The sequence below is a fragment of the Camelus bactrianus genome, chromosome 36 (assembly GCF_048773025.1).
Source record: "Camelus bactrianus isolate YW-2024 breed Bactrian camel chromosome 36, ASM4877302v1, whole genome shotgun sequence".
NCBI classification, from domain to species: domain Eukaryota; kingdom Metazoa; phylum Chordata; class Mammalia; order Artiodactyla; family Camelidae; genus Camelus; species Camelus bactrianus.
This window is the reverse complement of record NC_133574.1, coordinates 8676844-8693191: the sequence shown is the minus strand read 5'-3', so window position 1 is coordinate 8693191 and position 16348 is coordinate 8676844. Positions and strand designations below refer to the sequence as shown.

The window sequence follows — 16348 nt, the reverse complement described above, 5'->3', positions numbered from 1 at the left end:
CTGAAGCTATGAACATGAACATTAAAACTTTGGTAAAGTGCATTACAAGTCATCAAAATGCCTAATGAGTGTCTCGTCAAAATAAAATACTCAACAAAATTTAGTCTCTGAGCCATTTTTTTCTGTCAGTGACTGCAAAATTTCTTATTTTTTTTCACAATTTACAACATGTATAACCCTCCCATGTATATAAATCATGAGTTTCTTGGCATCATGAACAGCCTAAGTTACTCTCCTCTTCAACAAACTCCTCATGGCATTTTTCACCTCAATGTTTCTCACTGTGTAAATGATAGCATTTAACATAGGAGTGAGGATTGCAAAGAACATAGTTACCAACTTGTCCACAGGATAGGTGGCCACAGGACGTGCGTAGGTGAATATACATGGGACAAAAAAGAGTATCATAAGTGTAAATTGGGAGCCACATGTTGAGAGGGCCTTGTGCCGTCCTTCAGAGCCGTGGGATTTCAGGGAGCTCAGGATGACTATGTAGGAGATGAGTAGCATAAAAAAATGAGTAAGAACATGCCCCCACTGTTAGCAGTCATTACCACCCCAAGCCTGTAGGTGTCGCTGCAGGGAAGTTTCAACAGTGAGAAGAAATCACACCTGAAGTGGTCAATGACATTGGGACCACAGAAGGTCAAGTCAAATGCAAAAACAAACTGCACAGTGGCATGTAGGATCCCCCCAAGCCAGGCCACCACCACCAGGAACTGGCAGAGCCACTGTTGCATGATGGTCATGTACTGAAGAGGCTTGCAGATTGCCATGTAGTGGTCATAGGCCATGACAACCAGGATGATGATCTCTGATCCTCCTAGGAAATGTTCCACAAAAAGCTGAGTCATGCAGCCACCCCAGGAGATGGTTCCCCTCTGGTACAGTAGGTCAATGAGCATTTTAGGAGTTGTGACAGAGCTGAAGAGGACATCTATGAAGGACAAGTAGGGGAGAAAGAAGTACATGGGAGCTGAAAGTACAGGGCTGAGGGAGATGGTGATGACCATGAGCAGATTGGCCAACACTGTAAATAAGAAAATGAGCAAAAAGACAATAAACAGTATTTTCTGCAAGTGTGGATTCTGCGTGATTCCCAAGAGAACAAACTCAGTCACGTTGTTGGAAGGCATGAGGAGATCCATTCAGCAAGTTACACCTTCCTGGGGACTCAATTATCTAAAAGAATAGGGAATGATACTTATTAATCATGAAAGAATTGTGATCTGAAATTTTTGGTAAAAGAAAAAGCAGTCACTGTACCTGTGGATCATGTCCCTGACACTCCTGCCTCAGTGCTTGTTTCAGTTCTCTCTTACGTCCTCCATGATGTTCCCATCTCTTCAGACACCTCGTACCTGTCACCTGTAAAACATCTATAGGGCAACATTTGGTCAGTAATTTACTGAGAAAATCCTAGGCTGTCTACACAATATCTTGATTCTCTTTCTTGTTCCAGCTCCATGTGACTCTGCTAAGTCATCTCTGTGTTCCATGGTTTTGATTCCTCCTCTGTGTCTGTGGGCTTGCAAATTGTAATTCTCAGGTGTATATTGTAACCTGAAAGCTGCTGCACACACGTAAGAGGTATTTCCTCTTCCATGAGAATTTATATTTGAATCCTCACTTTAACTGTGGAAAGAAAGATATCATCAATAAATATCTACCATAAGCAGGTACTTTTGGGAAATGTATTATGTCATTGGCAACTCACTCTCCTTGGTACCTACCAGAACACATAAGGTATTCACTGCACCTACCACAGTGCCTGGAATAATGTCTGCACTGCCTGAAACTCACTAGGTTATGAGTGAAGCTTGGTGAATTGTCACTCTCCATGGGTAATAATACACCTGCTTCCCCAGACCATAAACCTACAATGAATTCAAGTGTTCTCGTCCTCCTGCTCTGTTTATCACACTCTCTACTTTATGAGAAACATAAATAAACATTTGAAAGTAATCTGTATTCCAGTTTAACATTTTCAAATACACTTATAGGGTAAATATGAAATATTAATTGCCTCTAAGAAAGAATATATTAGTGGATCATTTTACTTTCTAGGTAATTATAGTGTTTGCAAATCAATAGTTTTTATTCTTCAAAATTTGTTCCACATATAATTTAACATAGTCATATTTGGTAAATTTTGAGTTTTCATATTTTTGATTTAAAAAGAAAAACTCTTGCATAGGTGTTCAACACACAAGGATCTATCAAGGAAAAAAATCCCTATTTTCAAAATTCTAAAAATAAAAATTTAATGTGGAGAACAAAAAGAAATAATCTGCTAGATAAGGTGGAGAGGTAGGTAATGCACTAGATATTTACACATGTACACACATAATCCTGACACATGCAAAATCTATTACTTTAAATGCCTATGTCAAATTCACTCATTCAAAAAATATTTATTGGATACTTACTATATATATTAATGTATGTTTTTTTACACACTCATGAGAAGTGTCCTTGTTAAATGTCCTTAGTGACTGAAATTTCATTACCAAACAGCAGCAACCCATCCCTCCATGATGTGAGTGACCTTCCCACCCCTTTATGTTTCTGCTACAGGCATTCTCATGCCTACTTCTCCCATCTTTCCACAGCATCCATCTTCCATCATTCCTGGTTACAGGACACTGCATTACTAATAGAATGAGGACATTTAGGGACATAAATTTCCCAAAGAAAAGAGGAAACATAAACAAAATAAGATGTATTCTGCCTAAAATATGTCTTTTCATTACAAAGATATTTAATTTTCAATTTATTTTTTTTAATTGAGTTATAGCTAGTTTACAATGTTGTGTCAATTTCTGGTGTATAGCAAAATTCTTCAGTCATACATGAATAAACATGTATTCATTTTCATATTCTTATTCACCATGACCTACTACAAGATATTGAATATATTTCCCTGCACTATACAGTATAAAGTTGTTTATCTATTTTGTATATGCCAGTCAGTATCTGTGAATCTCAAACTCTTAGTTTATCCCTTCCCACCCCTCCCCCGGCAACCACAAGTCTGTATTCTATGTCTGTGAGTCAGTTTCTGTTTTATATATGAGTTCATTTGCCTTTTTAAAAGAGCTTTATTTTTTAATTTCCCAAGCTGGAAAATGTATCCATATGTGAAAACAAAGTGCATCAGCTTCATTGCATTCCCTTATTCTCTGGTTGACTTACCCTATAGGTCAGAAGAGAGTATATTATACATATAGTAAGAATTAGACATAATTAATAAAATCAGTTTAGAAATAACTAAAGAAATAAAAATTAATTTTTTCTTTTATCTTTGGCTCCACAATACACTTTCTAGAAATAAACCCTAAACAAAAATATTCTTAAAACATAAAAATAATTATTTATAAATGTATTCAACACAATTATTAAAACCTGTGGAAAATTTAGAAACTACATGGACTGTTCAACATTGGAAAGATGGATAATTAAAATATAGTGCATCTCTTTGATTGATGTGTAGTTTTTAACAGAAGTGTTTTAAAAATTGTGTAATATCATAGGATATACTTACATTGTATTATTAAGTAGGAAAAAATGATGCAAATTTGCAGTATATAATTATTATAACTAATTTAATTCTAACTATATTATTCCTATAACTAATTTAAATACATATCACTGAGAAAATAAATCCAAGTATTTTTTGTTCAAAGTTGGTGGTATTGTAGATGGGTCGATCTTTCTTGATGTTTTGCAAGTTGAAGAGGGGTTAAAATCTCAGATTGATGAGGATGACAGTGATTATATAATTTGTAAGATTCATTTAAACTTGAAAATCTATGATTATGTGGTTTCTTGGGGAAAAGGAGATCTTACCTATGAAGTTGTCTAACATAGCTCCATGGCCAGGGTCCCAGGTAGCCGTTAGTTCACCAAGAAAGAAGTAAAGTAGTAAAATGAAAAATGCCAACTAGCTCAGTTACAATCAGTCTTTGCTGATTTACCTTTAGATAAATTATTTCTCTTGAGCCTTAAAAGTGCTACCACATATCCTGTTTGCAGGCCAGTTTGGTGAAGTTTCTTAGCTGTGGCTGATTGGACCTCAGGGGTCTTTCACCATCATTAGGAGGTCTTGTCAGCAACATGAGAACTTCACAATAGAATTATTGTAGCATTCGTCTTTAATTTTGAACTCCTCATTAAGCCTACATGAAGACAAAACACTATGATAAAAAAATGTTTACCATTTCTGAGTTTAAGTATTTGATAACAAATGTGTATAATATGGAGGTTGACTCTTGCCTATTGTATGAATTAAAAATTTGGGTGGTTAACTATCTGATTTAAACATTTTCATGAATGTATTCTATATTTCAATTGATCTACAATTAACGCTAATCACAGCTTTAAATATTGTTTTCAGACGTACATTAAGTGACAATTATGAACCTTATTATAATATTAGCACTTTATGCCTAATAAAGTTCACAGCAATTTTCAAAGTAGTTGGACTTGTCTCATTCTGCAACTGAGATGATATGATAATGACAATGATGAAAATAATTGCATCCTTCAATTACATTCAGAGACGGTGGAATGCATTTATTTCAATTATTTAAACTTAATCTCATAATATTTCTATGGAATAGAAAAAAAATAAGCATCAATACTCACAATTTACAGCAAGTTTATATTACAACAGGAAAATGAACACCATTTGTGGTGGGGAAATAAGAAGCCAGGCCACTAAATTCTGGGCCAGGATTCTTATGTTTCATTTATAGTTTTGTGACTCAAGTGTCCTGATACTCTTATGCTGCCACCAATTGTAAGGCCTATTACAATTATCTACTAAAATAAACAAAATTGATATTTGAAATTATTTTAAAAATAGATTCAGTCCAATTCAACTTATGGATATTCCTATACAGAACCACACTAAATCACCATGTTCCAATATGCTTGAATTAATAATAAGAAAAAAAATTGTACATAACTCTGGATTGGCTCCAAAGAATGTGGTCACTGTGAGCAGCATGTGTCACCAAGGGAAAGAGTTTAAGAAAACTGAAACCACATTAGTAAACCTGGTTTGACTAGACACTTTAATATTATAGTGCCAAAAATAATACTTGTAATGTTAGATGCTGAAGATTGTATGAATGAGGGTCTGAAACCATCTATAAAACTATGGGGAGTATGGATTTTCCTGAAGTGTCATCATGAGAATGTCTTTCAACTTGAATTTTTCTTTCAACTCTGGAATGAAAGCCAGAGTCAGATAAAAGAATTAGCAGGTACAGACAATCATCATTCCAACCTCATAAAAGCTTGACATCCATTTGCAATGGCCCATTAAGTGTCCTTCCATCCTCTACTTAAATAGCTACAGTTTTGGGCAGAGAGATTGCTTTAGAAACCCAACCCCTGTCTAGTGTATCTCCCCAAGCCCTAGAGAAGCAAAGCTTGGAAGGAGAACAGAGATAGGTTTAAAGCAGTGAACATTGTCCAGGAAAATAATTTTTCAAAAAAGGAGTTCCTGGAGCTATACCAGGAAAGTCTGTACCCAGAATACAAATCCAAGGCCAGAGTGTTGTAAACTCTGAAGAGACAGCACCACAGATTCTCAAACTTGAAGAGTAAATCAGAAAGAAAGCAGAAGAAAGTTTATATAGATTTTACCACAGTTGATCAGAAATTAGGTGAGGAATGGATTAACCTTGATAGGTTCAGGGACTAATTTCACAAAAACAAGATATCTGCCAAAGTGTTTTGATGACATTTCACTAAGTAGAGGAACATGTTCTCAATATAACAAAGCACACAAGAGCAGAGTTCATGCTGTGTTAGTCCAATCCAGAGACAATTTTATCACAGAAGAACATCTCTGAAGTTGTTTACCAGAAACAGAAAAGTTTTGGGAGGTGGACTGTGGTCTCATAACTCTTCCAATTTTACCTCCAATTGAAGTAGAAACAAAAATAACTATATTTATGGCAATAAACATATTGGTTCAGGCCAAATCACAGAACGTGGAAACACCTTCCAACTTACCCAAACTACTTGTACAAATAGGGGAGGCTGTTTAAGGTTATCAAAAAAAAAAAAGATGGCATAATGTGAAATAAAACCCATATCTCTTGATGCTGAAGATGGTGTTCTTACTCTCCATCATGTTTTCATAACCATAATATGCTTGCTAAATAAGTAATTTAGGAAAAGGCAATTGGCAAAGACGTAAAGAGAAGAAGTCACTCCACCACCCAAAAAATAAGAATGCCTCAATGACAGTCTCCACAATGTGGCCAATGTTCAGATCTGTGTTTTGGTATTTTCACATCATTAAAACAAGGAGAATGGAGTGGGAAGAATAGATAGGCAGAGTCTAAAGACAACATATTATGGCTTAAGTCTATTGAGTCTCATTTTCTTCTTTTATGAAATGGAGTAAAATCCTCTCTAATAATACATGTTGCTACATTAAGAAAGTTAAAATATATAAAGAACTTCTCAAAATCTATGCTTCATGGTTGGCCTTTAACAACAGTTATCTCATTTCCCGTGCTAATTTCTTAATAATTTCACTGAATTAAAAATCCAGATAAAACCAACATATTTTTTACACACCAGAGCCAAACATTATTTATGTCATTAATTTACATCATTAATATATCCTTTATATGTTATTTTAAATATCAGAAATAATCAGGTGATACTCTGTCCTCAAGAGAGACTACTGATGACGAGTGCAAAGGAATATCTTAACAAGCATTAACCTTACTCACTAACCAGTGAGACTTTATCCACTGAGACCACCAGACTGCCTTATATTTCCTCCTCTGGTTCTTGCACCTTCCCAGTTTGCTGCTGACAGTTTATAATTTGTGCCTAATTCATCCTCTCACCCCTCCACTGAGCCCTTGGGATAGCCCCTAAGACACAGTCACTGGCCTTAGTTTCCCCTTCAAATCCTCCATTTGGCCTTAGAATAGAAATAACATTTAATCAATACTTTTTCTATCCGTAGCCTTGGATTACTCTCATCTTCTATCTAATAATCATAAGACAAAGTGTACCACACATCATTTAGTTTAGATTATGCTGAAATGTTTAATACTCACCAGCAATTGCAAATATGACCATTTAAATAGACAAGGTGCTGGGAAAAGGTTCTGTTTCTTATGAATTGGAGACAGTCATGCCCACCTTAGTAAACACAATCACCCCAGTACCATGCTCTGGATTTACTTTATGGTCAAATTATGGAAGAAATAGCTCCATTTGACCATTGAGTTTGAGAAAGGGACATCTGTGAGAACTCCATGTGCAAGAGTGGTGCAGTCAGAGAAGCTTTGTTTTATAAAGAGTTGTGTAATAAAACAGAATGGGCTGGTATTCTCCACGCACATAGAGGAGAAGTGCAGTTACCCCACTTTCTGAAAGTTCACTTTAGGCACTTTTTTTTAATAAAGACCAACATAAGTACTTTAGTACTTGTTTTCAATACACAAAATAAATCTGAAGGTGATTCTTCTTTAATAGAAGAAATCTGTCGCCATACTAATGTTGGTCTTTTGTAAAAGTGAAATGCCATAGCTCAAACTTACAAAAAGAGGAAAAGAAATGTGTAGTGCTGAAATGGACAGCTACACATGAGACAAGGCTACAGCAAATCTGACACCATCTTCTTGAAGGACAAAGTTGTTTTATTAAGATTCCATATAATTTTTTAATCTGTAGACCTAAACATACCACAGACAGTTGTGTTCCAGTTGAAAGAGAGTAAGATTGAGTTTTAAAGACCTGTGTTGGAATTTCATAGCTGACATTTGTGAAAGAAAGATGCATTTCAGTGTAACAGACCCTGACACACTATATGGGGTAGCCATGCATGATGTGAGGCAAGTAAATTAGTAAACCTCTCTTGGGTTCAATTTACTTCCCTGTAAAATGGAGATGCTGATCATGGAATGACCAGTTGAGTTTGTGGATGTGACTCTGCCTGATAGAGTCATAAAGTGTTAATTTAATGCCTTCCAAGAAAGAAATAAAGCAGTATGATATGTGTATCAGACTCATAGTTCATTACTTTTGGAACCTAACCATAGGCTATTCTGTTGAATTTTGGTAAAAAAAAATGATTATCTATGTTTCAATTGGTTCCTCTAGTCTTGCTATGTAAAAATAAAACATTTCCTTTATATTCATGAAAACTGGGTGCCACAGGATATTTAAGAAAAAAGGAGCAAACTAAAAGTAATTTCAAAATTTCTGGCTTGTTTTTTTTTTTTTTTTTTTGCCAAAAAAGAATTGGGGATAGATTGTGAATTATCTTTTCCTTCTTTTGAAAGTATCTCCCTTTTTACTTTTGGCAAATTCATAGCATACACACACATACAAAATAAGCAGTGATTCCTTCATGCAAATGTCCTTTCATCACATATCTAAGAATGAGAATAAGAATTTCTATCCCTTAATTGGTCACCACAGGCTAAGCAAAAATAGAAAGATTTCTGAGATTAAATTCCTGAGGAAAGGCGAACTCCATCCAAGTAATATACCTGAAGAATTTTGTAAAGTAGAATGAAGACTCTAGAGAAAAACATACTCTATATTCATCATACTAGGGGTTGATGGTTATTCTCTTCATTGGCTATTCTGAAGCTTTAATTCTGAACATTGAAGCCTTGGTAAAGTATATTACAAATTATCAAAACATCTTAAAAATGACTAGCCAATATTAAAAAATTGACAAACACTAGTTTATAGACCTTTTTTTCTGTCAATGATCTGCAAAATTTCTTCGCTTTACTGCACAATTTACAACATGTATAACCCTCACGTGTATATAAATCATCAATTTCTTGTCATCATGAACAGCCTAAGTTACTCCCCTCTTCAACAAACTCCTCATGACATTTTCACCTCAATGTTTCCCACTGTGTAAATGATAGGATTTAACATGGCAGTGAATATTGCATAGAATATGCCCATAAACTTGTCCACAGGATAAGTGGCCACAGGACATTTGTAGGTGAATATACAAGGGACAAAAGAGAGCACCACTACTGTAAAGTGGGAGCTGCAAGTAGAGAGTGCCTTGTGCCGTCCTTCAGAGCCGTGGGATTTCAGGGAGCTCAGGATGACTATGTAGGAGATGAGTAGCATGAAAAAAATCAGTAAGCACATGCCCCCACTGTTGGCTACCACCACCACTCCAAGCCTGTAGGAGTCACTACAGGCCAGTTTTAACAGTGAGAAGAAATCACACCTGAAGTGGTCAATGACATTGGGACCACAGAAGGTCAAGTCAAATGCAAAAACAGTCTGCACAGTAGCGTGTAGGATCCCCCCAAGCCAGGCCACCACCACCAGGAACTGGCAGAGCCCCTGTCGCATGATAGTTGTGTAGTGCAGAGGCTTGCAGATGGCCACATAGTGGTCATAAGCCGTGACAATGAGGGCTATGACTTCTGATGCTCCCAGGAAATGCTCCAAAAAGAGCTAAGTCATGCAGCCACCCCAGGAGATGGCTCCCCTCTGGTACAGTAGGTCAATAAGCATTTTAGGAGTTGTGACAGAGCTGAAGAGGACATCTATGAAGGACAAGTAAGGGAGAAAGAAGTACATGGGAGCTGAAAGTACAGGGCTGAGGGAGATGGTGATGACCATGAGCAGATTGGCCAACATGGTAAATAGGAAAATGACCAAAAAGACAATGAAGAGTATTTTTTGCAAGTGTGGGTCCTGCGTGCATCCCTGGAGAACAAATCCAATCACATTGTTGGGAGATTTGAGGAGGTCCATTCAACAAGTAACACCTTCCTGGGACCTGAATTACCTACAAAATTTATGAAATATTGCCCATCAATCATGAAAGGATCATGGCCTGTATATCTCTAAACAAAAAAACAGAGCAGTCACTGTACCAGTGGAACGTGTCCCTGACACTACTGCCTTGGTGCTTGTTTCACTTCTCTCTTACTTTCTCCTTGATGTTTCCATCTCTTCAGACACCTAGTACCTGTCACTTGTAAAACATCTATAGGGTAACATTTAAAGGTTAATTTACTGAGAGAACACTGGACCACCTATGTGAGATCTGAATTCTCCTTCTGATCTAACTCCATGTGACTCTTCTAAATCATCTCTCTGTCCCATGGTTCTGAGCCCTACTCTGTGTCTGTGAGGTTACAGACTGTTATTCTCAGGTAGATCTTGTAAGCTGAGAGGTGCTGCACACAGGTAAGGGTTATTCCCTTTTACATAAGAATTCACATCTGAACCGTCAGCTCTAACTGTGGAAAGAAAGACACCATGAATGCATATCTCCCATAAGCAGGCAGTTTAGGGAAATGCATATAAGTAGTTGTCAACACGCTGTCCCTGGTATCTACCAGAACACATAAGCTATTCAGGTGTGTTTCCTCAGTGCACCTACCACAGTGCCTGGCATAATGTTTGCACTGCCTGAAACCTGTTAGGTGATGGGTAAGTGCTTGGTGAATTGCCATTCTCCATGGATGAGAATACACCTGCTTCCCCAAGCCATAAATGAACCAGGAATTCAAATGTTCTCATCCTTCTGCTCTGTTTACCATCTCTCTCTAGCTTATCAAAAAACATTAATAAATATTTGAAAGGAAGTTGCCTTCTAGGTTAATATTTTCTGGCACAGATTATGGGGTAATATGAAAATATTAAGTGTCTCTAAGAATGAATGTATTATTGGGCCACTTTGCTTTCAAAATATATGATTGTTAATTGATATTTTCTATTCTTCAAAATTCTGTATCACAGACAATTTATCAGAGTCATGTTCAATAAACTTATAGCTTCAGTAGAGCTGGATTAAAAAAAAATCCTGTATAAGTGTTCAGTACACTAGGACCTATCAAGCAAATGAAAATCTTATTGTCAAAGTTCTAAAATCAAAAATTTTATATGGAGAATAAAGAGAAATAATTTGTTAAATAAGATAGAGAGGTAATGTACTATAGACATAAATATATATTAACACACAAAACACAAACACAAAAATCTGTTACTATAAGTACCTTTACAAGTTCAGTCATTCAACACATATTTATGGACACTGACTGTGTATATTAATGTATGTGTGTGTTCACAGAATATTGTTTAAAATTGTCTCAGTGAAATGCCTTTAGTAATACCTTCCCTGACATTTTATTACCAAACAACAGCAACCCATCCCTCCATGATGTGAGTGACCTTCCCACCCCTTTATGTTTCTGCCACAGGCATTCTCATGCCTTCTTCTCCCATCTTCCCATAGTATCCATCATCCATCATTCCTGGTTATAGGACACTGCATTTCGAATAGAATGGGGAAATTTGGGGACAGAAATTTCCCAAAGAAAATAAAAAACATAAATATAATACAATGTATTGTGCAAAAAAAGTCTTTTCCTTTCAAAGATAAATGAATAAAAAGCATTATTTTTTAATTATGCAATATGAAAAACTTCACATATGTGAAAACAAAGTGTGGCAGCTTCATTGCATTCCTCTGTTCTGTGGTTGACTCCCAACAGACCAGAAAAGAGAAGATTGAACATAAGGTAAGAATTATATTTAAAAATTATATTTAAAAAGTGTTTTAGAAATAACTATAAAGAAATAAAAATTACTTTTTCTTTTTCATTAGCTCCACAGTACTCATTCTAGGATTAAACTCTAAAAAACTATTTTTAAAAGCTAAAAGTCTTTATTTACAAATATGTTCAACACAATTATTAAGAGTTGTGGAAAATTTAAAAACTACATGAGATGTTCCACATTGGGGAAATTGATCATTAAAACATAGTGCATCTCTTTGATTCATGTGTGGTTTTTAACAGTGTTTTTAAAAATGATGCAGTATCATTAGAAAAGTCTGATTATTACTAAGTGGGGAACATTTTGTATGAAAATTTGTTATATAGTTGATCTCATTTGATTCTAACTAATTATCTTATTCTTCTAATTGAAATATATATCAATAACAAAAAAGGCCCCAAATATTTTCACTTCTAAGTTGACGATGTTGTAGTTGAGTCGATCTTTCTTGAAGTTTCGCCTGCTGAAGAGGGACTGGAATCTTAGACTGGGGAGGATGAGGGCTGACTCTACAATTTGTAAGGGCCTTTTAACCCTGACAGTCTATGATGATGTGATTTCCTGGGAGGGGGCAGGGAATCTTACCTATGACCTTGTCTGACATAGAGCTCCATGGCCATGGCAAAAGGCAGCTGTTAGTCCTCCAAGAAAGCACTGAAGTTGTAAGATTAAAGTTGCCGAATAGCTCAGCTACAATAATTGTCTTTGCTGACTTATAAATAGTACATTTGGATAAGGTCTTTCTCTTTAATTTCAGACGTGCTACCATGTTTCCTGTTTGTAGGTCAATCTGAAGAAGTTTGTTAGCTGTGGCTGATTGAACCCCAGGGGTATTTCACCTCCATTAGATCTTCCAACAACCCAACTATTTCATGAAACTGAACTGAACTTCAGAGGGAAAATTATAGCATTCATTTTTATTTTGAACTCTTCTTAAATCTACCTGAAGACAAAATATTATGACAGAAAAATAATAGGTTGACCATTTATGAATTTAGGTATTTGAAACAAATGAGCATAATATTATGTCTGAATATTTGCTATTATATAAATTACTCATGTAGGTGGGTAACTCTCTGATTTAAAGTTTTTTATTATATGATTTTATTATCAATCTACCTGTTATGCAAATCAGAAATTTTAACTATTATTTTCTGAAGTACATTAAGTGATAATTATTAACCCTATTATAATATTGACACTTCACATCAGGTAAAGTTTATGGTACTTTTTCAAAGTGGTTGTATCTTGTGTGAATTCTGGAATTAGATTAACAAGATAATGATGAAAATAATTTCACTCTTTAATTATATTCAGAGGTGGTAGAAATACATTTATTTCTGTCATTGTTTCATTTTATAATTAATGTTGCAATGAAAATGAGAGTACAGCTATCTCTTCAGATTCCTGGTTTCATATCCTGGCTATGAAATATACATAGGATATGCACATACACATAGGATTGCTGAATCATACATTAGATTTATCGTTAATATTTTGAGAAATCTCCATAATGTTCTTCATGGTGTCTGAACAAATTTATATTCCCACCAAAGAACAGTAGAGTTCCATTCTCTGTACATCCTCACCAAAATATCTGCTCCATGTCAAATAGAGCCATCCTGACAAGTGTGAGGTAACGTGTCAGAATGGCTCTGACTTCCATTTTCCTGTTGATTAGTGATGTTGAGCATATTATTCTCATATTCTTATTGGCCATTTGTATTCTTGTATGGAAAAATATCTATTCAGGTGCTTTGCTCAATTTTAAATCATTTTTTTGTTGTCACAATTTTGTTGTAGAAATTCCTTATATATTTTAGATATTAACTCATTATGAGACATATGAATTTCTCTCAATCACTAAGTTACCTTTTCGTTCCTTCATTGTTCCCTTGAATATAAATATTAATCTGAATTTAAAACTTGATATCCTGGACTTCAAGCTGATGTTATGATGGGATTGGCTTAACTGAGCTGATCAACTTTACCTCCTCTCTCTGGGAGCCCTAAGCTGCCATTTTACATGTCTGACTACCTCACTGGGCAGACATTGTCTATATTACCCTACATCTACATGTATAAGAAAGAGACTCAATACAGTCTAGTCTTGTAGTCATCCCTGCCAAGGGACCATTCATACAGTTGAAATAATCTTGGACCTTCCTTAAGTGTCAGGCAAAAGATGAATACCAGAGTGTGACCTAAGCACATGCCACAAGGAGCAAAAGAATTGTTCAGTCAAATCCTAACCAAATTCATCTGCAGTCAGATACAGATAAGCAGATGGCAAGATAGCACTGTGTGTTGACAGATATAAGCCTGTGTGTCATCAAACATACACCTGTATATGGCAAGAAACAGCCCTGTGTGTAGACAGATGCAGTCCTGTGTGTGATCACATCAAATACATAGGCATGTACATATACAAATGCATTCATGTTGCTAATCAAATATTGATCCATGTGCCATCCTATACCAACCCAGTGTGTTCACACAGAGGCACATATGTGCAGTTGGATGTAGACCTGAATTTCATTGAATGTAGACATACATGTGGTCATAGGGATTTACATGAGTTTGGGTCAGATCTGAGTGTGTGGTGGGATACATGCTTGTGTAGATTTGGATAGAGGCCTATGAATGTTTGAATATAGACATTTTGAGAGAGGTAAATAGACAGGCTTACTGACACTAGCTGGCTATCAGCAAGGGGAAGGAAGTGCCAGGCTGTTGCAAAACAGGACTTTTTCTCTTATCCCACAGCTGACTCCTTGATCTCAAGCACACAGCCACACAACAAGACACTCATGTCCCACAACTGCTGTGTCAGTCCCAAGGACACATCCTGGTATCTCTTTCTTTGTTCTCTTTTTCCACTGAAGTTTCTGCTTCAGGGCTGAGGTCCATGGGAGGAAAGAGTCTATAATAGAAGCAGATTGGCACCACTGGAATGAAGATTATGATGGCGAAGCCTTTCATAAAAAGACCCTGTGACCCGTTTGGGGGATGAAGTCTCAACAGTCTACCTGGATGACTGCTCCTGACTTGATTGGTTTTTTTTTTCTCCCTTTCCTCTCTGAGCAATGAAGCAGCTTTTCACTTTGACCCTCTGCCTCTGCTGAGAATTCTTTCTCAACCTGGTGGGCTTACCAACTTGAGGGCCTTTGTATCCACTAACAATATATCCTTGGCTTTGAGAATTGTCCTGTAGTTCAGGACAGGAAAAATCATTAAGCCCCTTCTGATTAGCTCATTGAAAATGTGAATCAAATGTAAATAAGAGAGTCTTCTTTTTAAATAAAGAATCATAATGTAAGATTTATTTACACTCTACAGTGATGATTACAAATTTTTACTTAGACATCAATAAATCTTTAACATTATATGTCTTACTTGGAATGGGAAAATAAAATATTAAAACATGTCATTTTCCTCAAAATAAATATATAGAGTCCTGATATTCAAAATATATTTTTATGAGAAGATTTCAAACATTTCAAAATTACCCTAAATTTTAGGTGAGGAAGGGAAAAAGTGGGAGAAAAAGGAGAAAGTGCCCCAAATTTGAATCTTCTTGATGGTGTAAAATCTGATGTACTAAATGGAAAATTTTCATATTATTACCAAAATCAATAATTATGTTGGCAGATTATTTTCCCTGTTTGGGCTTAGATATTTCCCCATCATAAACAAAAATGCATTTTAGGTGGGAAAAAAATAAAATTGAAAAGCTGTCATTTAAATAAAGATTAAAATTAATAAAACATTTGGAAGTATGTGGATTTTCCAAGTGATAGAAAAATCAAAAGTAAAAGAATATTAAATAACACATGTATATAGGGACACTCATAATTCTAAAATAAAAATATTTGTAGGAAATTTCAAGGAAGAGTGAATATTTGTAGCATACATAAACATATATATACATTTACATATATTTATATATACACACATACATATATTTACAATTTAACATAGAAAGATTTCATCAAAATTTATCAGAAAAAATCACACTCCAATAGATCAAGAATTGAAGTTATGGACAAAGTATACAGTAAATTCCATGTGCCATATGTTGTGTAAGAAACAGAGAGCACAAAGGTAAGTAACTTTCTTTGACTTCTGGGAGATTTAGACCAACAGAGAAAATTAACAAACACTCTTATCTCATCCCTTGAAATGACTACACAAATTTGAAAATTAACTAAATGTCTGTCTTGGTCCATTTGAGCTGCTAATACAGAATATCATACACTGGGTATCTTAAACAGTAAACATTTATTTTTCACAGGTTTGTAGGTGCAGGAGTCAAAGATTAAGGTGCTGGCAGATTCCATATCTGGAAGGTCCCCTCCCTAGTTCATAGGCAGCCATTTATTTGTTGAGTCCTCACATGGCAGAAAGGTCATGTAAGCTCTTGGGGTCTCTTTATAAAGGCATTAATCCCATTCATGAGGACCCCACTTCCATGATCTAATCATTTCTCAAAGAGCCCTACTCCAAATACCAGTACATTATAAAGGATTTAATTTATAATTTTGAAGAGGGACACAAATCCTCAGTCTATAGCAGCATCCAAAAGGGGAGGAACAAATTATATAAGATCTGACAAATTCAAATGCTTGGTAGTATTTTGTGCATTGTATTGTATTTGTGAAGACTTTGAGATAATATAAGAACTTTCTCTGTAGTAGGGATAATATCAGAATATGAGGTTTTTTCATACAGTGTCATTTACTGGTGAAACACACCC

The 16348-nt window shown here is 35.6% G+C and overlaps 1 protein-coding gene and 1 pseudogene across 1 annotated transcript; both read right to left on the bottom strand.

Moving 5' to 3' along the window:
- Positions 1 to 222: 222 nt before the first annotated feature.
- Positions 223 to 1148, bottom strand: LOC141576195 (olfactory receptor 4C46-like). Its single transcript, XM_074358661.1, is given in 2 exon segments — positions 223 to 512; positions 515 to 1148. Coding segments are annotated over 2 exon segments (924 nt in total).
- A 7706-nt stretch (positions 1149 to 8854) lies between these two features.
- LOC141576196 (olfactory receptor 4C13-like) lies at positions 8855 to 9780 on the bottom strand (annotated as a pseudogene).
- Positions 9781 to 16348: the final 6568 nt, after the last annotated feature.